Source organism: Mesoplodon densirostris, chromosome 12 (genome assembly GCF_025265405.1).
Source record: "Mesoplodon densirostris isolate mMesDen1 chromosome 12, mMesDen1 primary haplotype, whole genome shotgun sequence".
Lineage (NCBI taxonomy): Eukaryota > Metazoa > Chordata > Mammalia > Artiodactyla > Ziphiidae > Mesoplodon > Mesoplodon densirostris.
Genome location: NC_082672.1, coordinates 48,664,825 through 48,685,866, shown reverse-complemented (window position 1 = coordinate 48,685,866; position 21,042 = coordinate 48,664,825). Strand labels below are relative to the sequence as shown.

General features: G+C 45.5%; 1 protein-coding gene across 3 annotated transcripts in view; it reads right to left on the bottom strand.

The window, feature by feature from the left end:
* The window catches only part of TRAF3IP2 (TRAF3 interacting protein 2), a 39,940-nt gene extending 24,962 nt beyond the window's left edge, over positions 1 to 14,978 (bottom strand). For 2 of the 3 annotated variants that reach the window (XM_060114413.1, XM_060114414.1), the window contains exons 1-2: positions 14,531 to 14,978; positions 2,142 to 2,978 (exon numbers count right to left, since the gene is read on the bottom strand). In XM_060114413.1, the coding sequence (XP_059970396.1) occupies positions 2,142 to 2,970 (829 nt within the window). In that variant the 5' untranslated portion in view covers positions 2,971 to 2,978; positions 14,531 to 14,978. The remainder of the gene's footprint in view (positions 1 to 2,141; positions 2,979 to 14,530) is intronic. The other variant, XM_060114412.1, reaches the window with a different exon arrangement.
* Between the last annotated feature and the right edge of the window lie 6,064 nt (positions 14,979 to 21,042).

Here is a 21,042-nt window from a genome sequence, read left to right as displayed (position 1 = left end):
AAAAAACCCGGTAAATATGTCAAACCCCAATAAGGAATTATTTTTGGGTGATGGAAACATGGCTTTTGGGCATATTTCAACTTTGAGAGTGAACAAACATTAGTATTATGATCAGAAAAATTATCTTTAAATGCAGATAGTAGAATGTTAAAAAAAAGTATTTTGTGGTATTATTTCCACAAAATTATTCCTTTTTAACCTAGAAATCATTGAGAAAAAAATGCAAATCCTGACCCTGCCAAGGTTCAGTTTTCAGTGAGTGATTCATGCTCAAGGAACTCTGCCACCACACCCATCCTATCCCTGGGTGCTCAAAGTACAAGTGAGGTCCTTGCTTCCCAATCAGCTGACTTCCCAGCATCCCACACCAACACCAGAGTCCCAGTTGTAGACCTCAGGGGCTCTTTCTCCTGAAGCTCGGCTGCTTCCTCATCTCTTAGCCTCACTTTTTTTTTTTTTTTTCAACAAATACTTATTGAGCACTTGGTACATGCAGATATATATATATATATATATATATGTGTGTGTGTGTGTGTGTATATATTTGTTTGTTTGTTTGTTTTGCGGTACGTGGGCCTCTCATTGTTGTGGCCTCTCCCATTGCGGAGCACAGGCTCCGGACGCGCAGGCTCAGCGGCCATGGCTCACGGGCCCAGCCGCTCCGCGGCATGTGGGATCTTCCCGGACCGGGGCACAAACCCGTGTCCCCTGTATCGGCAGGCGGACTCTCAACCACTGCACCACCAGGGAAGCCCAGGAAGCTTTATATTAAATGCACATGTATAAATACATAAATTGTGACTGATTATAGGATGTGTAATTATTTCTATAATTTATTTTAAAGCTAGGCACCAGATTTGGTCAGACTCTTTGGTCAGACCATTTGAACTGCTTTCGATATGGTGGGTTATTTTTTCTAAGAAAAATATTGCACCTCCCAGCCCCATGTTTCATCTGTAAAGCCCTATTGTTATTTTCCAGCAGCGTCTTAGAGAGCTGACATCAAGAATTGTGATGAACCTTTTATCTCAGTCTAAGACTTTATCACTTTCAGAGATGCTTACTGTACTGATACATATTATTCATTCATTCATTCATTCATTCAGAAATAATTTATTGGGAATCTAGTATATGCTGGTCACTGTGCTAAATACTGGGGAATTATGGATTGAAAATACACCTTTGCTGAATGTGCAAAAACTTACAGTCTGGAAGGAGAAGTAAACAAGTCCATAAGCAAATGCCATACTGGCATTAGGTGCCCCAACAGGCAGAGTATAAGGAAACAGAGAGCCCAAAGGAGGGACTGATCTGGGGAGACTGCCAGAGGGACACTTGAGCTAAGTCTTAAAAGAGGTATATAGTGATGGTTGTATAACTCTAAATTGAATTATACACCTAAATGGGGGCAGGGTGAACTTCATAGTATATAAATTAGATCTCAAAAAAGCAGTTAAAGAAAAAAAGGTATAGAACTGGTTCAAATGTACAAGAAGGGGAAAAACATCCTGGGTAGAGAGAAGAGTGTGGGCAAATGCAGGGGGATGTGAAACAGCTCGACAAGTTAGGGGGACTGCCAGTCCTCAAGTGTGGCTAGATGGTAGGGTAGATGTTGATGGTTCAACCTCCAAAGGCCTTTAAGCAATATAATCACAGGAGCAACTGGATCTTCATGTAATGCATGAATTCAGAGTCTCAATGACATTCTGGGCACCGTCTGATTTTTTTGACAGAAGGCCCCTTTCTCTGAAAAATCTAAGGTGGAGAAGAAGCATGTAAAGAAGGAAAAACCCAGATGCCCAAGAATTTGGATAACAAACAAGTTTTCTAGAAGTTATTTGAGTCGTCTCCCTGCCTCTCAGCAAGTTTCACTTAAAACTATCCTAGAGAGGAATCTGTTTTATACTTAAAGTTTCCTAGAGAAGCAGGTTCCAAGCGGAACGGGCTTTGGGCCAAGATAAAGCATTATTCTAAAACCACTTGCAAATCCAATCACATGTGGAAGGTCCCATAGGAAGCAAAATGTCCTCCCTGCCCTCTGACCTGTCTGTGCTGGTCTAAGGATGCAGGACATTGATGTGAGATTCCCATTTACTCAGTTACCCAGCCCAGAATGTCCAGAGGAGGTAAAGCTCACTTACGTGGCACCAGGTGATCGGGGCCTCCAGGACAATAGTAGTGATAGTTCCACTGAGCCTGTGGGGAAGCGTTGGGAGGCAGCCTCTGTGCACATGCTGGATATCTCTGAGGTTCAAACTGATGGAACTCCCTGGATCTGAGAGGCCTGGGGAGGTCCTGGGGGTAACACACGGAGGTGAGGGGCAGGGGCCTTTCCAGTTGCCTGATGCCCAGGACGTCCTGGGGCTGTGAATCATATCCCGTGTCTATCGTATGCAGGTCTGGGGCTGCTCGGTTCCTGTGGGTCCGGGCCCATGGCACCATCTCTTGGCTACTGCCCGGGGGGTCTGCTGAGGCATTAGGTAAACTTTGGTCTGATTTGTCTGAGTCATGGCCAGTGTCAGGAGAAGCTGCTGAAAGCTGAGATCCCAGCCATTGATTACGTTTTTCCATAAGTGAAAACTGATGCTCCGGGGTGAGGGCTCCAACCACAGACTCAGCCTCAGGCTCGCTGGCTGCAGAGCAGCCTGAGGGAAAATCTTTCCCGGGGTCTGGGTGTCTCCTCCAGAAGCTGTCTTCACTCTCTGCCAGGACTTTAGTGCGCAGGCAGGTTACCTGCTGGGACATAGGCTGCTGGTGATTTGAAAGCTTCAGGGTTGGGTGAGCGTGAGAAAAGTCTCCTGAGGAAGAGTGAAGGGTTTGAGGTGCAGACAAGCTGTTGGGTGCCATGTTCCTTGTATCTGGAGCAGGTAGCTCGGATTCTTCTTCCAGGGAATATTCTGAGAGAGGTTTCAGCAACTGACTTGGGTATGGTTCTGATTCATCAACCTCCACAGGAATGCTTCGGTTCATCCTAGTTTCTGGAACAAGAGAAAACATGCCACAGCCTCAGAAGTCAGATCATTTCTTGGAGTCCCCCGCTTTATGACCTTAAGGGACCTCATTCAAGATGTGGTTTAAATTAACAGTAGAGTGACACCAGTGCACTGGCAGAGCCCTGATCACGTAAAATTGTTCACTTATCCTCCAGGCAAAGGCAGTAAGGCTTATTAAGATATTTTTATCTGGAAGGCGATTCAAAGAATGTGACTGGACCATTCTGTGGTAGAAGTCATACACCAGCAAGGGAAAGACACGGATGAAAATCAACAGCCAAGTTTTGAGGAAGGAGAAATCATCAGAATGTGGGTTGTTTCATGTGTATTTGGAATCCATGATGAAAGAAATCTCAGTAACGAACGTGGAATGATCTCTAAAATATACTGTTAAGTGATTAAAGAAAAGCAAGGTGCAGACCAATGTATATACAATGCTGCTATTTTGTGTGAAAAAATAAAGAGAGGGGAATGTGTGTGTGTGTGAGCACAACTGCTTGCACACGTATAAAACGTGGATGGAGGACACACAAGACATTGGTGTATTGGTTGCGTTTGAGAATGGAGCTAAGCTGAGTGGGGGAGGGGGAGAGTTTTTACCTTCTGAAGTTTTAAACTTTTGCCCCCTGTGACTATTGCCCAATTTAAAAAAAAAGATTTTTAAAGCCTGAGTTTAAAAAGCACTGGAAAAAAGGTCATAGTGACATTTTCCACTTACAACTATAGGTTATTTGGAAGGCTTAATTCCCTCTTGCACGATGCCTGCATGACCATCTGGCCTGTGATGTAGTAGCTGCACGGACAAGGCTCGCTAAACTAGCCTTTAGCCCACAGTCCAGGTAATATTGGTTTTACCTATAAAAACAGAACTCTCAAACAACATAACAGAATGAGAAAGAAAATTCGCCTCCCCTTATCAGAAGATTGGTTGAGATGATGTCCCAGGATGCTTAGGCTCCAGGGGAAGGAAGGAGGCAGGTCACGGAAAAAGATGTCACAGGGTGATAACGGGAGGCCTGCAGAAGGCTCCAGAGCAGGGATAGTGGGAGCGAGGAAGTGAAAAGAAAACTCCTGGCCGTCTGTTCCGTGCAGGCCTCGTACATAGCATACCTCAAGTGCCATACAGGGAGAAGGGGTGGTGCCAGGGGTGTGTGTGTGTGTGTGCATTTTTAAATTCCTATTTTATCCATGTAGAATTTCAACCACAAACACTCACTGAGGGCTTACTGTGCCCAAAGGCACGATGCCCATCAGTTATTGTGCTAAGACAAGTTGGAAAATTATGAATTCCCCTTCTCTTGTGCCCAGTACCCAACCCAATGTCAACAAGACAGCACGCATTTTAAAATGCTGCCCCAAAGAGCAGAAGTGGGATCAGCAGTTTCCCACCAAATTTATCTTCCTGGCCTATAGAAAGAGACCTCAATCTGCTCTGCACTCCCTGCCAAATGAATGCCCTCGAACACTTCTCTGACTCTCACGTGGTATCAGACTTTCCCATCTGCTGCAAACACCCTTTGTACCATTTTCTGGCACAACAGAACATTCCCTCAGGCTCCAGGAAGTCCCTGCCGGCCCTGCCTCCTTGCCTGGGTGTCCCCTGCCCCGGGCTGGCTCTTTTCTAGGCTGCTGTCTAGGCTGGGTGTGCTTCCTGCCCCTTGACTCTGCAGAGGATAGACCTCATCACCTAAATTGCTTAGACCCTGTAAAAACACACAAATTTCAACGGATTTCCATTGATGAGACCTACCCAAAACACACATATTTCAACTACTGAATATTTAAAAATGTTCACCATTGTTTTCCTTTCTTTCTTACAATTTTTCTACAGCTATGAAATTGGAGAAGCCATACAACATGCTCTTCAGCTGGTCAGGAAACAGAAGTATTTTCTGAAGGGCTAAGTGTTGCGTAATCTCCTGCAAGCATCTGTGGGCCCACAGCTGAATGGGGGGGAATCGGGGGGTTGGGGGGGGGGTCGGGGTAAGAGGTGCAGCCAGCGAGCCAGCCAGCAAGAGAACTAAAGGCTGTGAGCTATTTCTTGGTATGCAATTCATTTTCATTTTGCACACTTCAGGTACAGTTGTTTATATTCTCCCTGGGTCTTCAAATGTGAATACCTTAGAAGTGCTTCCCTAAAAAATTAAATTTAATTTAAAAAGTTGCAAATTCTCTTCTAGCTGAGGAACCTTCAAGGACTTGGAGGAAGCTAATAAAAAGGGTGATAAATGTGATCATCTCCGGAGTGCGGTCAGTGACTGGGAATCTGAGGTCCATCCTAGGGTGGGAATTCTAGAGTTGAAATTGGTCTGAAAATGAACAGACGGTTCCTCGGATGATAGTGAACAAACCTGGCATGGCAATGAACAACCTTTCAGGAAAGCTATGGGATTAGTAATCTTTAAAAAACAAAATGAACTCTGATGTTTCAAATTTGTCACTACAAGTATTCAAACAGCAAATGATTACTGAACCTTACTATGTGTCCAACTCTGTGCTGTGTACCCCCTCTTCTGAGGCATAAGCTCAGTTAAAATTTTTTTACAAATGGTAATACCTACAAGTGACACAAAACTCAAAAGGTACAAGAGGGTATATTGTGAGACGTAAACATAATTATTTCTTAAGACATAAAACATTATTCCTACCTTCAAGTTGCTTGTGATCCAGCTCAAGGAAGACAACTAATACAGGAAATCAAAGGCCCTACCTCAGGGCCTTTGCACTTGCTGTGCCTTCTTCTTGGAACACTCTTCCCCTACATACCTGCTTGGCTTGATTCCTTTCTTTTTTAGGTCTTTACTCAGCTCTTGCTTCCTCAGTGAGGGCTCCCTGGTCACCCTCTAAAATTTTTACATGCTTCTTGCATTCTCTGTCTCCCTTCCCTGCTTTATCATTCTCTCTAGCAGTTATCACCACTGTATATACTATAAAATGTATGTTATAAATACAAATATCTAGTACATTCCTTGTTTATTGTCTCCCCCCTTCCCCAGAATGTAAATTTCATGAGGACTCCTCTGTTCACAGCTGTATTCCCAGCATCTAGAACTATACCTGGTACATAGTAGGTGCTCAGTAAATATTTGTTGAATGAATGAATGATTGATGCCTGTTTCAGAGAGGAGACAGATCCATGTAGCTGGAAGGATCCCTGACAGTGAGGATGTCAGGCTCATGAAAGGTGGCAGGGAGGATTTCAGAGTTCTTGAAATTATACCCTTCCCTCTTCCTCTCTTCCTCTCAAATATGTATTAAGTTCCACTAAGTGTCAGGCCCCGAGGCAGGCCTGGGCCATGCCTGAAGAGGTCCCACCCCGCCACGGCAGGGTTGACCTGAACCCTCACTGGCAGAATAACAGTGAGTCCACCACCCAGCATGCTGGGACATCTGCTCCAGACAGGAAGGCGGCTGGTCTCCTCCTGCATCCTCAGAGCTTTGCGAAGAACAGCAGAGGGTGGGGCAGGCCTGCAGTCACCACGGGGGCCCCTCCAGCCCTATACCCCGGCCAGAACTGACAGAAAAACCCTGCCACCCTCCTGAGGGTGTCACAGAGAAAAACTACACGCCGACGCCACATCAGAGGGCTTTGGGCAGATCAGTGGGTAGGGTCGGAAATGAGTTTTACTTTTTGGTCTTTTTTTTTTTTTTGCGGTACGCGGGCCTCTCACTGTTGTGGCCTCTCCCGTTGCAGAGCACAGGCTCCGGACGTGCAGGCTCAGTGGCCATGGCTCACGGGCCTAGCCGCTCCGCGGCATGTGGGACCTTCCCAGACCGGGGCACGAACCCGTGTCCCCTGCATCGGCAGGCGGACTCTCAACACCTGCGCCACCAGGGAAGCCCTACTTTTTGGTCTTTAATGTCAATATTGTAAAAAAATAATAATAATGCATGTTGAAAAAAATTAACTCAGTATCTCATCGCTCCTAACCATTTCTAATTTCCCTGTTTTATTCCAGACCCTTCTCTATATGATGTCCAGGCAGTTGTAACCCTGGCACAGCCTGTGCTCCCATCCTTAACAGCGGGTGGCAATTGGTTTTAAGTGGAAAAGCCCTGTTTTCTAGCCATGACCTAGAGGAGAAGTCTATGACCCCTGAGGCGGACAGAAGACCTGCCAGCCAGGCCCTGGTGAGCCCCAGGCTGGCGGCGCTCCAGACAGTCTCAGCTCATCAGGATGATGCTGAGCTCCGAAGGCTTCGCTTCAAACCCCTGGGGGAAGGGGGAGGCTGGCTGGCCAGGGACCACAGGAGAGTTTCTGTTTCAGAAGCGTTTTCTGAGGCTCACAATACAGATGTCCAGGCCTCACACCTAGAGATTCTGAGGCGGGGCCAGGGCTCCCTTTTTTTTCTGTTTAAGTCCCACAGGTAAATAGGTTCTCTCATATTTTGTCAAGGGGAGTGTAATCTGTACAATTTGGCCATAACTATCAGAATTTTAAGATCTTATGTCCTTTGACCTAGTCATTTCATTTCCAAGAATGTCCTCTACAGAGATATGCACATATTATTTAAAACGAAGAGGCTACGAGGATAGGCAATGCAGCAATATTTGTAACAGCAAAGACTACAAACAACCCACGCGTCCAAAAGGTTCTGCTTTTTAAAACTATGGTCCAGCCTTACAATGAACACTCTGCATCTTTTTGAAAAGACTGAGGAAGTGCTGTGTGAACTGATGTGGAACCATCTCCAAGATTTACTGTGAAGTTAAAAAAGGAAAGAGCAGAACAGTGTGTAGAGTATACTACCCTTTGTGCGATCTGAGATTGTATATGCCCACAGCATCACATCCGAAAGCTGGAACAGAGGATGCCTCTGGGAAGGGAACTGGGTGACTGGGAACAGGGGCAGGAGAGGGACTTGCTTTTCAGAGCATTTTTTACCTTTTAAGTTTTGTACCAAGTGCCTGTATATCTACTTAAAAGATAAAAAAGGAAGAGGAGCCGCTCCACCAGTGATTCTGATGTGCACAAAGATTAAGAACCAATGTGAGAGAGGCACTGCTGAGACCACCCAGGAGAGAGTGAACCGTCCCATAAAATACGAAAGACCGTTCAGCAGAGGGTGCGGACATCTGTCCACGGTGGGAGTGGGTGGGACGGGGGTGGCACAAGCTAGGAATGGAGGGCTAGTCCCAGGGCCACACAGCCACGTGGAACCCGTGGTGTATGTGAGCCCGGTTCTTGCTCTGATCTGACCCAAGAGACAGCAGCTTTCCTCCTCTGCCATCTCGCTGCCCTTTGGACTGGGAGCTCTGGTTCCAGCTCTTAGATTCTGACCAGCATCTTTCTTCAAATCTGTCAGTTTTTCTGTCCCAGCCTCTCTCGCTTCCTTTCTGCCCCCTACCCTTCCTGCGTAGCCTGGTTTTGCAGATAAGACCTTATCCAGACATCAGCAGTTTTGACATCCCCTGTGACAATGCTCCCTGGTGTCCCATTCACAGAATTTCCCATTCATTCTCTCTTTCTCTCTCTTTTGCTGCCTCCAAATCTTGGCTCATGTCTGTTCCCAGCAACCTTTCTCTCCTCCAGCACATTCTGCCTTAAATGATTAGTTTCTAGAAACACAGCCTATCAGTCTTCGCAGCATTACCTTTCTTATCTCATCGTTCATCCAAAAGCCTCTTTTCCTCCCATCATGCCCGCCTCGCTTTCTGCAGGTCTCTTAGACCCCCCCTGGTGTGCATAGGGCACAAGTCTCTCTCAGGGCACATATTCACAGATATGATGTCCACGTTCACAGTTAACTGTGGCTTCTGCCATCCAGACGGGCTTACCCTGAATAAATACACATTTCTAGGATGTGGAAAATATGCAGGACTTAAATGCACAGGCTCTAGATTCAAGCTCCCCATGATTAAATTCTTTCTCTGCTAGCTGCACGATTAGACGTGTGACCTTCAGAAAATTACTTAACTTCTCTGGGCCTCATTTTTCTCATCTGTAAAGTGGGGAAAATGACAGCATTTGCCCCACAGGAGGGTTAAAGAAGAAGGTGTAAATAAAGTGCTGACTGTAGGGCCTGGCCCATATCAAGCTCTCCAAAAACAATGGCTATTTTGTTATTTTTACAACAAAAAGTGATTTGGCTTTAGAATTGGTTTCTAGACAATGTTCACTTGTTTTATACCTGGACGCTAAACCTATTATATGAACCTAATATATGGAGACCATATCTTTTTAACCAACATGTGTATTTCTGGCAGATTCGATATACATCATCTCATCTGGTCCTTAAAACAGCTGGGTCCCAGGCGAGGTACGTGGTTTCACTTCACCATTCCTATTGTACAGAGCCGTGGGCACATTAAGTGGCTTCTCCAAAGTCACTGCCAATTCTAGCCTATAGATCTCCTACCTCTTTCCATTAAACCACATAGATCAGGCACTGGCAAACCTTTTCTGTAAAGAACCGGATAGTAAATAGTTCACATTTGTGGACCACATACCGTCTCTGTCTCATACTCTGCTTTTCAGTTAGTTTGTTTGTTCTTAAACAACCCTTTAAAAATATAAATTCTTAGCAATAGGCAGGTACAGAAACAGACCACAGGCCACCTTTGGCTCGAGAGTTGTAGTTTATCAAGCTCTGATATAGATTATGCTGATAAATCAATATAAACCTAATGAAATGGATATACTTAAGAAACCTTACCCTTTGTTAACAATAACTGTTAATATTTGTTAAATGTTTACTATGTGTCAAATACTGTTCCAAGGTGTTTTACATGTATTAACTTATCCTCTCAGCCACCCTATTTGTAGGTACTGTTGTCAACCCTGTTTTAGGAATGGGGAAACTGAACACAAGGAGGGTAAGTAACTTTCCCAACGCCACAGGGCCAGTAAGTAGCCTAGCTAGTGTTCAAATCCAAGCAGTTCAGCACCAGAGCCTGGGCACTGAACCCACTTGGTTCTCGGTTGGGGGCACTGACTTGTACAGCAATGTGGGGGAGGGGAGAAAGGGGATGGCAGGAGCTGAGTAAACCCTAGAAGCTCCTGGAATAGATAGGTTTCAGAACCATTCACCCTGAAGCTAAGGAGGCGTGGATACATGCCACCTGTGTTTTATGAAGAATGGCCAGGCTGGAAACCTGTGATGGCTTTCCTTCATGCTACTATAATAGAGGATATGGATGAGACTGCAGAGGCATCTTGATTTGAGAAAAGCACTTGACTGGATCTCATTAAATTTTAATCATAAACTGAATTCAAAGTAAATTGAAAACTTGTTGACAGAGCACAAACAAAGGGTGACGATAAATGGCGATGCATCTAGAGAGGGGATATCTTCCAGGGGACGCCTCTGAGGCAAGGATGGATGGGATTTAATGAAGGTGTATGTCCCTGGAAGAAGACAAATAGCAGAGCAAGAAACAGGGGAAGGGCAGGAGTGAGCAGCCTGAGTAATTAATAAACCACATTACCAGCTCCTAAATGATCAAGGCTTGCTGTTACCAACTGCTTGGATTTTTTTAAAAAAGCATTCTTTGGGTCAACAACAGGATTGAAGGGTCCTAGACACACATAGCATGAATATTTCAGGTGGACATATTAATAAATATATAAATTTACAGCTAGGAAGATCCTCAGATGCAATTTGGACCAGGTCCTTGCAGTCACAGATTCTCAAGGTCTTTCTTCATTCTCCAGGGAGTAATTTTTTTTCATAACTGTCCAAAAATTTGGGATTTAAAAAAAATCTTTAAACTCATTAATGTTCTTTGTTTACTGCCCCAACGCATGCAAACTCTCTCAACATCGGTTTGCTTAGTGGAAGTTGGTTTTGAGTGAACTGTGTGGCTCAGGTTCAAATTCCAGTGAAGAAATATTTCCAAGTTTACTTGCAGAATTTCCCAGACAAAGAAGCTCTTCCATTTGGTTTGCCAGAGGATTGGAAGCAGTGGTGAGCCCTGGAGACAAGGGAACATTTACTGGCCCTTGTTCATACCCTGCACAGTACAGCTCACAGCAGGCTGAAGGCGGTGCAGCGTGACCCGACCTGATGTGCGGACGTTCGCTCTGCAACTCCTCTGAGCTGCTCAACTCAATGACGGGGCTAATGGGAAAGGACTGACTCCACCACGCTGGAAGCTGGTAAAAACCGTTTAGAGAACAACCTCAAACCAGCCCATGGGTTCTCTTGTTTGTTTGTTTTGTTTCAGATAAGGTTTCTCTAAACACACGTTGGTGATTCTTAATTCAGTCCAGACCCCAGAGTGAGGAAAAGAAGGGGCAGAAAGAGGGAGGAGAAGGGATAGAAAGGAAGAAAGGAAATGGAAGAGAAGCAAGGAGAGTGGGAAACCTTGAAGGAAAAGTTTAAAACACTTGTCCTTTATTGGTGGAGGAGAGAGGCTTGCTTAAACTGTGATTTTTACATATTACAGTTGGAAGGGAAGGGAAAGAATGAATGCAGGCAAAAGGCAAGAGTGTTACAGGTAAGCTGCTGAGCTGGGAGGAATCTGGGCAGACAGCACAGAGGAGGAGGAAGGGAAATCGGAGGTGGGAGGGAGACCCGGGACCCCGCCTGGGAGAGGAAGAAGGCGAAACACTGGAACCATGAGCACAGGAAAACAGTGAGGTGGGGAAGAGCCAAGTTTCCATCATCGCTCGGGGAGCTGCCCAGACCCCAGCCAGCCTGCGTCTTCAGGATGAAGGAAGGGGGTCAAGCAGGCCGGGGGCTCCCGTCAGTCCTGGATAGCTAGATCTCAGCTGCTTTATCAGGGAACCACGCCAAACTGGCTCAGCTCTGCGAATCACGAGGGGATGAAAGCCCACCTTCCTCCCTCAGCCAATTTACAACTTCTGGTCCCCAGGAAGGTCTGTGTACACATCTGTACACACGCGCGCACACACACACACACACACAGAGGCACAGGGTGAGCTTAACACTCAGGCATCGAAGCACATGTGGGCGAGTAGGAGGCCTGCTGGGCAAGAGACGCAAAGAATGTCAAATGTCGGAGGGAGAAGGGCAGCCTGGGTTTCAGGAACTAAAAATATCTCGGTGACAATGCACTAGGAAGAAACAGGAGAGGCCCAGGGGGAGAGCTTCTTGATTCTAATCCTCAGATGCTTTCTCACGGAAGGCCTGCGGGGTTGTTTTGATAAGGAACTGTGATCAAACATTAGGGGTCATTTCGTTGGATCTGAAAGGAACTTAAAGTTTAATATGGCTCATCTGTGTGCTCTTTTTTGTTTTCCCTGCAGCAGTTGCCTGCAATTCATATGTGTTTTGAAAGGCTAATCTAAATTTTCCTGCAGCAGAAACATGATTCGAATTCAGGATATTTCCGAGATTTCGATTCTTCTAAACATAGATTTAATTTAGACAAACTACCCGCATAATCGATCTTTCTGAGCGCCTGCAACTATGATTCTGAATTCATGTAACTATGACCGCCTTCTACTCTTATTTTCAGAGCATTTGAAAATCACTAACACCTTAATCTTGAGAGGAGCAGGCTTAAATATTTTCCATCTTTGCACCCTCCCAAAGTGAGTACCCCCAAGTTAAAGGTCTTCTCCCCAGCACGCCTTCACTCCTAATCAACCCACCCCAGGCACGGAGCACAGCAGGGGCTTCTGTCTAGCGCCACCCCATCACAAATGACACCAGATGAAGAATGACTGTGGGTGGCCTTTCTGGATCAAAGCTAGGCTGGCAGCAAATAACAGCCTGATTTCAGATAGTGGTGTATGTTATTTGAAAATAAAAATCAGTAACTCATCACAGGTGAAACATCTTGAAATTCCTGTCCTCCCATCCCAGGGTGATAGAGAGAGCCAGGTAAAAACATGACAGGGACCATACCGGGGCCTTGATATTCCACAGAAACAGCTGAGCAATACCGAAAGCCGTGAGTCAGTCCATGCCACACAGTCAGGGCCTAGTTTGAACTGTATGGAGGGAGAGTAACAGCTCAAAAGAAACAATCAGGATTTTAAAAAAAGTAGTGGTTTGGAAAAGGTTAAGGATTCTGTGTGTCGGTCATCAAATAATGCGTCTGATCCTAGTCATCACCCTTACGTGGTATCTGGATGTGCTTCACAGCTTCCCTTCACCCCCATTAAAGGCCCCACACACAGTGACTGGTCTAGCCAAGGAGTGGTTTCCAGCTCCTGCTAAGTCAGTAACGTAGCCTTCTGGAGCCAGGCTCGTCTGCCAGCTCTCGGGCCTGCCTTGACTCTGTGGGCAAGTGCACGGACTGGTTCTTCCTGGGTAACCCAAATGGGACATAAACTAATTCAAGAAACCCCCTGCTTTCTCCTATTTAACTAGAGCCAATAATAACACCTAAATTCCAGGCAGCCTCCTGCAGAGCCACGTGGCAGCCCAGCACACCACGCCGCCACTCTCAGCCTCTTACCCAGGCTATGGCTTCACCTTTTGCCTCGAGAGCAGATGAGTGAAACAAATCAGAGCAGCTTATATGGAAGAAACCTGAGCGCCTACAAGGTGCCTGATAGTCTACTGAGAGCTAGAGGGTAGAGAAAGATTAAGAAAGGAGTCCTTTTCCTCCAGCGACTAACTATCTCTTAGTAGCAAGAGGTAAGATGAATGTATTTGAGTAATCAGTAAACAAAACGCACTCTTCTAAGACCACCCATTATGGCTACCCCTCTGGGATTCCCATCACCCCAGCCTTCTTTCGTTAGAATTTCGACATAATCTTGTTAGCTCACCACCCCCCACACATTTTATTGATGAAGAAATCCAGGCCTAGGGAAACCAAAGTAAATTGCATAAGTCACAGAGCCAGCAAGGAGTGGAGTGAGAACTTGAAACCAAGTTTCTTGTCCTCTGCTTTTATTATTTATTTGGTCTCTTTTTTTCCCCGTTCATTAAAAAATACCCCCCTATGCTAAGAAATCATCTTGAACTTGAAAGTCACGGGAAGCTCGATTAGCTTCTAAGATCAAATGATAGCACTTCTCCCCTGGTTTTCCCTAAAGGCTCAGGCCTACTGTCCGTGCCAGCAAATGTCTGGGTCATTTGGGAGGGTGGAGGGCTGTGGGAGAGGACCTGAGAGGGCGCCACAGCCAGCACAGAGCTGAGATGAACTTCCTGGCCCAAGAACATGGTGTTGATTTTTCTTCCCCGAAGTGAAACAGGGATCAAGAAAACTTGGGAGTTCTCCCTCCATCTCTGCCACTGACGTGTCTGAGGCTGGAAGCCAATTCCTTAATCTGTGCCATCCCCGGCTCCCTCCCTGGAGAATGGGGCTTGTCTTCTTAATAGAAACTTCTGGGGACACTAAGTACTCAAACACAGGCGTGTGTGTGTCTCCACTCCTCAAAGAGTTAATCTTCACTCGTCCGTCTGAAATACTAAACCACCAGCATTTTCTCACAGCGGAAATGTAGCTGTCATTTTCCCAGCCCAAGCTGGTCTCTCTGTACACAAACAAACGAAAGGTGGGGAGAGGCGGGTGGAGGAAAGTAAGGCAGCACATTTCAGTAAAGGAGAAAACTGTTTTGGGAAACGGGTCAAAAAGAAGTAAGGCGAGGTAGGTGACAACTCTGAGCAACTTACCTTAGAGCCACCACGGAGACACAGACCGGGCCACGGGGTGATCACGCTCTCTCCTTCTTGGGTCACTCCACCTTGGGTCGCTCCGGGCCTTCCTCCACCCTCTCCCGGCCCAGGTAAGCCGGAACAGGCTCCGAAGCAGGAAGTGGAAGTTGTATGCAAATTTCTACCGAGGCTAGGAAGCCTCGGCTCAAAAATCTCCCTGTGGGCAGTGAATCAACAGCCGCTGAGAAGTCACTTTATTTCTTAAAACAGAAACCTCCTTCATTCACTGGAAAAGGCCACTGGCCAATTAGGCTGCATTTTTTTTTCCCCACAACCCAGCTAAGTAACTGCTGAGGAATGTTCCCACTGCCCTGGACCTCAGCGTTGTCGTCGTCGTAGTACCCTGGCCTGAGACGGTGCCTGGGGAGGGGATTGAACTTGGGTGTTAAGATCGGTTATTCATTAGCAGCTCCAGAGGAGGAAACTGGGGGCAGATCACGGGGAGGAGTATGAAGCAAAAGCTTCTTACTGTCTCTAACCGCATTTGCTGCTCTTAATCACAAAGGGAGGACTCACTGTCCATCCCCCTACACACGCACACACAAACACGTACACACACACACACCCTGTCCCATCCACAGGCATGAAAAAGTGACTAGTTTTGAGAACCACCCCCCGCCCCTGACACACACACACAATCCTCCTCTGGCTGCATTTTTCATGTCCTCAAGTTTATTTCCTCACCTTCCCTTCTCTTTGCTTAATCAGTGCCTACAGAGTTTATTGCCAAAGGAGATTCTAGAAACAGGACGACCAGGACGGCAGACTGTAATGGGAGCTGTGTTGGCCGCAGCTCTGGAGTCAGAGGGACCCGAGTGTGAACTCAGTTACCCACTGGCCAGCTGGGTGCTGGGCAGGCGCACTGTGTTCCTGGACGCTCTGCCTGCCTGTTGAGTCCCGAGGGTCAGCCCACTCGGCTGGCCACCCCTCTACCCTCGAGGAAGGGACGGGCCCCAGAGCATCCCTATCCAGACCTCCAGGTTCTGCTCAAGTGAGCCACGTGGAGCAGGTTGCTCTATGTTCTGCAAGCAGAGGGAATGCTGCTTGTTTTTAAAACAACATATACAGGGTATATACATTTTGGTGTATCCTTACAGTGTAATACTACACAGCTGTTAAAAACCATAAATATTTATTTATGTATATATTTATTTCTACATACAAGGAAAAGTGGCTCTAGATATTATTTATTGAGAAAGATAATCTCATTTTTGCCAACAGATATGACAAATACGTGTGTGTGTATATATATATATATTTTTTTTAAATATATATTTATTTATTTATGTCCATTGGTTCCAACACCTATCACTCTGCCCAGAACATAGTTGGCAAGTACTACATATCTGCTAAGTGACCAAAAATGACAGAAATGTCTGGAAGAATGCATACCAGACTGTTAAGTGGTGGCCACCTCTAAGGAAAAGGATTGAGGGGAATGGGTCAGAACAGAGGGCTTTTATCCTATTTACAGTATTGATATAAAATATGTATACTATACATATGTGTATGTATAGTATACATATGTTGGATTCCTTTTCCAACAAGTGTGCAGTACTTCATTCATTAAGAAAAAGATTAAAAAATTGTACTTATCTTGGCCTTGAGCTTTCTGCCTCACAATTATTATTATAATAATCTTTTTTTAGTTTAGGGGAAAATAGCATTTTTTTGCATGTGGAGCAGTTGGTACCAGGATACTTTGAAAAAGCTATCAGTATTAGGAGATGAGAATAGAAAAGACAAGAGGAGGAAAAAAGAGGGAGATCAAAGAAAGGGCAGGGTGAAGATAATTTTCATTTCTCTTAGATGCCCTTAAATGGATTGGGAAAAGCCTGAAAGATGCTTCTGTCAAGTACTGCCTTTGGAATACAACCCATCAGGAAGAACAAGAGGATTCTTTTTTTCCAATTCTCCCACCAACTGTTTCCCCAGATGTGAGCCTAAGGGCTCTGTGGGGAGATACCAAGTGTTGCAGTGCTGCTTTTAATTGCTGGTAGCTGGGCCTTCCTCCCATCTCAGTTTATCCCAAGCAGAAAGGCAGCACTTGGGGGAAGGAGTTAATGGAGCCCTTCCTGGGGCCCCACTGAAAAGCGGCCTGAGGATGTAAACTGTTTAGAGAGGGTGTCCTGAACACAAGAAACTTCCATCTGAACATGCGTGAGGCAGTTACAGTGAAATATGGATGACAGGGAAAGTGTCAGAGAGCCTAGGAAATGAACACTTCCGGCCCCCAGCAGTACCCCCTGGTGTTCTCAGGCTAATACACACACCCTTTTAGCTGGCATCACAGGAGATGAACTCTTTTTTAAAAAAATATTTCTTATTTATTCATTTATTTTGGTTGCGGTGTGCGTGCAGGATCTAGTTCCCCGACCAGGGATCGAACCCTGGCCCCCTGCATTGGGAGCGTGCAGTCTCGCCCACTGGACCACCAGGGAAGTCCCAGGAGAGGAACTCTTCACTAAGGACCTACCATATGCTACTTGTTAGTGCATTTAATCCTGCAAACGGTCCTGTGAGATGCACTTGCTACTGTCATTCCCACTTCACCTTTGAAGAATCAGAGGCTCAAGACTTGGAGTAACCTCTCCAGGGTCACCCAGCTAGTCTGTGGAGTAGGACTCCTGAACTGTCTCACTTCTAGGTGGATGTTACCTCCCGTTCCTTTGTTGCCCTGCTGTAGCCTGTCCTTCCTATGTGCTTGGATGGAGCCCACATAACTTGTTTTCTTTGCACAATTCTTGACAACGCTTAATGTGGGTGGGGAAAGATGTAGCCAATAAAAGGGTGGGGCTGAGACTGTGCCAGTTACCAAAGTGCAGTGTTTACATATGGTGATGGCTGCTGTGTACATAACAGAGTAGTCAAGAGGTGGGCCAACCCTCTCCCTCTAGTTAAAAGTCTAGGAGGGGAGGATTTGTGTTTGCCAGATTCTAGAGTTGCTCAGTATTCTTGCAAAAGGCATAATTCCATAAAGGTCAGCTTTCCCCACCTCTGTAAACAAAACCGTTTGGACCTAATGCTCAGAACTTGCCATTCTACAGCTTTAATAGATGGAAAGAAAGGAAAAAAGAAAAAAGGCAAAGATTCATTCCTTGGACAAACCTTGATTTTCCATTTTTAAATGCTATGATTTTAAGTGCTGAAATGGCAGAGTGAAACTATGACACACCATGAGGAAGAGAAGAAAACTCCTGTTCTGCATTTCCCTGAGGATGGTCCTCACCCAAAGGGTCCCTAGCGTTGGCTAACTCTCCCCACAACTCAGTTCTGGCATCACTGCTGGAACCGAGGCAGGAAGAGAAGAAATGCCCAGGCTCCCAGTGCCTGGTCCTGCCCTTCTGGCTAACTCCAGTCCCACAACCTTTAGTGAGTCTTGCCTTATTCCAGACATGCACTGGGTGCTAGGCTAGGCACGCAAACTGTAAGATTCCCAACATGTTCTTGTGTCTCTTTCAGAAGCAAAAATTGCGGAGATACAGGCAGTTCGAAATAAACTAGCCACTAGGCAAAGCCGTAGAGCCACTGGTTACTTCTCCACTGCTTTGGTGGGCTGCTTCTAGTCCAGAGGGTCAGCCAGACGCAGGCAGAAGCCAGAGCCCATCACCACCCTTCTCACCCACCCCCGCTGAGCCCCGGGATCCTGCCCCACCGTCCAGGTGGCCCTCCTTCTTGGCGAGTTGCCGGCTGGAACTGTTTCCTGTTCTGTCAGCTGATTCAGTCAGGACCTCACAAATCTAGCAAAGAGGTCCTGGAAACACAAACTCTCACGTGGAAAGGATTACCTCTCAACCTTTTTCTTTTCATGAGGTTCCTTGAGCCCCGTACAGATTTATTCATCTCCTTCCCCTACAAAGGGTATATTGGGAACAGCAGCTTCTGTCAAGCTACAAAAGCTCTGTCATTCCATTACCCCAGGGCAATGGCGTCTATTCACCTTACATTTGCATACTTAAAGGGGAACACTTTAAAGTTCTGGAAAAGCCAAAGATTATCTGCTCCAAGGTGACTTTCCTCAGAGTGGTCAACTGGACCCAAAGTTGTTGGCAGCATCTCTTGCTAAAAAGGGATTAAATCCTAACAAACTGAGCTCCACATTACTACCAGTACAATAATCACAGCTAACCTCAGCACTTAAGTGTTCCAAGAACTTTGTGTGCATTTATTTACTCACTTAACTGTTCACAGAGCCAACTGTTCACAGTGCCCCTGTGAGATAGGTACCAGAAGATTAGCTACCATTTAGTATCTACTATATGTCAGGTGATTTTCATTATCTGTATAATGGAGTGGAAAATTTTATTCACCAGAATTCCAGACAGCTGCTTTCCAAGAGAGAAAAGCACATTGCGACCAGATTCTACTTCCTGTGGAGGCTGAACATAGCAGGGCAAGTCAGATGAGAGAAGAACGTTTGGAAAGGGATGATGAGAACGTAGCACGAGCCCCACAGAGGAGGTGGAGGAGACAGAGTGTAGCAGTGAGAGAGCAGGAGGGATCCTCTGCCCTTCAAGAAAGCCTGTGCTAAATAATCCCATGTTATTCTCCAAGTCTTCTCTGTACTCATTTGTTTGACTTTTGGACATGTATATGGGCAGCTTTATTCAGGTTATATTTAAAAATTAGGATGGTTAGGGCAGAAGAACTAAATAAACATTTCTTCAGAGGAGACATACAGATGGCCAACAGGCACATGAAAAGATGCTCAAATCGCTAATTATTAGAGAAGTGAAAATCAAAACTACAATGAGGTGTCACCTCACATGGGTCAGAATGGCCATCCTTAAAAAGTCTATAAATAGGCTTCCCTGGTGGCGCAGTGGTTGAGAGTCCGCCTGCCGATGCAGGGGACACGGGTTCGTGCCCCGGTCCGGGAAGATCCCACATGCCGCGGAGCGGCTGGGCCCGTGAGCCATGGCCGCTGAGCCTGCGCGTCCGGAGCCTGTGCTCTGCAACGGGAGAGGCCACAACAGTGACAGGCCCGTGTACCGAAAAAAAAAAAAAAGTCTATAAATAATAAATGCTGGAGAGGGTGTGGAGAAAAGGGAATCCTCCTACACTGTTGGTGGGAATGTAAATTGGTACAGTCACTATGGAGAACAGTATGGAGGTTCCTTAAAAAACTAAAAATAGGGACTTCCCTGGTGGTACAGTGGTTAAGAATCCGCCTGCCAATGCAGGGGACACAGGTTCAAGCCCTGGTCTGGGAAGATCCCACATACTGCAGAGCAACTAAGCCCATGCACCACGACTACTGAGCCTGTGCCCTAAAGCCCGTGAGCCACAACTACTGAGCCCGTGAGCCACAACTACTGAATCCCATGTGCCTAGAGCCCGTGCTCCGCAACAAGAGAAGCCACCGCAATGAGAAGCCCACGCACCGCAACGAAGAGTAGCCCCCACTCACCGCAACTAGAGAAGGCCCGCGCACAGCAACGAAGACCCAACGTAGCCATAAATAAACAAACAAACAAACAAATAAATAAATAAATAAGCAAAAACTAAAAGGAGAGTTATCATATGATCCAGCAACCTCACTCCTGGGCATATATCTGGAAAAGCGAAAACTAATTTGAAAAGATACATGCACCCCAATGTTCATAACAGCATTTGTAAGCATAACAGTGTAAGCATAACAGTGCTTACAATAGCCAAGACATGGAAGCAAGCTAAGTGTCCATTGACAGATGAATGGATAAAGAAGATGCGGTACATATGTACAATGGAATATTACTCAGCCATAAAAAAGAATAAACTAATGCCATTTGCAACAACATGGATGGACCTAGAGATTATCATATTAAGTGAAGTAAGTCAAAGACAAATATCATGTGATATCACTTATATGTGGAATCTAAAATATGATACAGAAGAACTTATTTACAAAACAGAAACAGACTCATGGACATCGAGACAAGACTTATGGTTACTGAAGGGGAAGGGTGGGGAGGGATAAATTGGGAGTATGGGACTAACAGATGCACACTACAATATATAAAATAGATAAACAACAAGGACTTACTGTATAGCACAGGGAACTATATTGAATATCTTGTAATAAACTATAATGGAAAAGAATAGAAAAAAAGAATATATGTTTACATATACATGCATAACCAAATCACTATGCTGTACACCTGAAACTAACAAAATATTGAAAATCAACTATACTTCAATTAAAAAAAATTAGGATAGTTACTATAAAAAAAGAGAAAATAACAAGTGTCAGGGAGAATGTGGAGAAATTGGAATCCATGTGCACCATTGGTGGAATGTGAAATGGTGCAGCCTGTGTGAAAAATAGTATGGCGATTTCTCAAAAAATTAAAAATAGAATTACCATATGACCCAATAATTCCATTTCTGGGTATATACCCAGAAGAACTGAGGGTCCCAAAGAAACCCTCAAGAAAAGAGAGTCTTGAAGAGAAATTTGTACACCATGTTCATAGTAGCATTATACACTA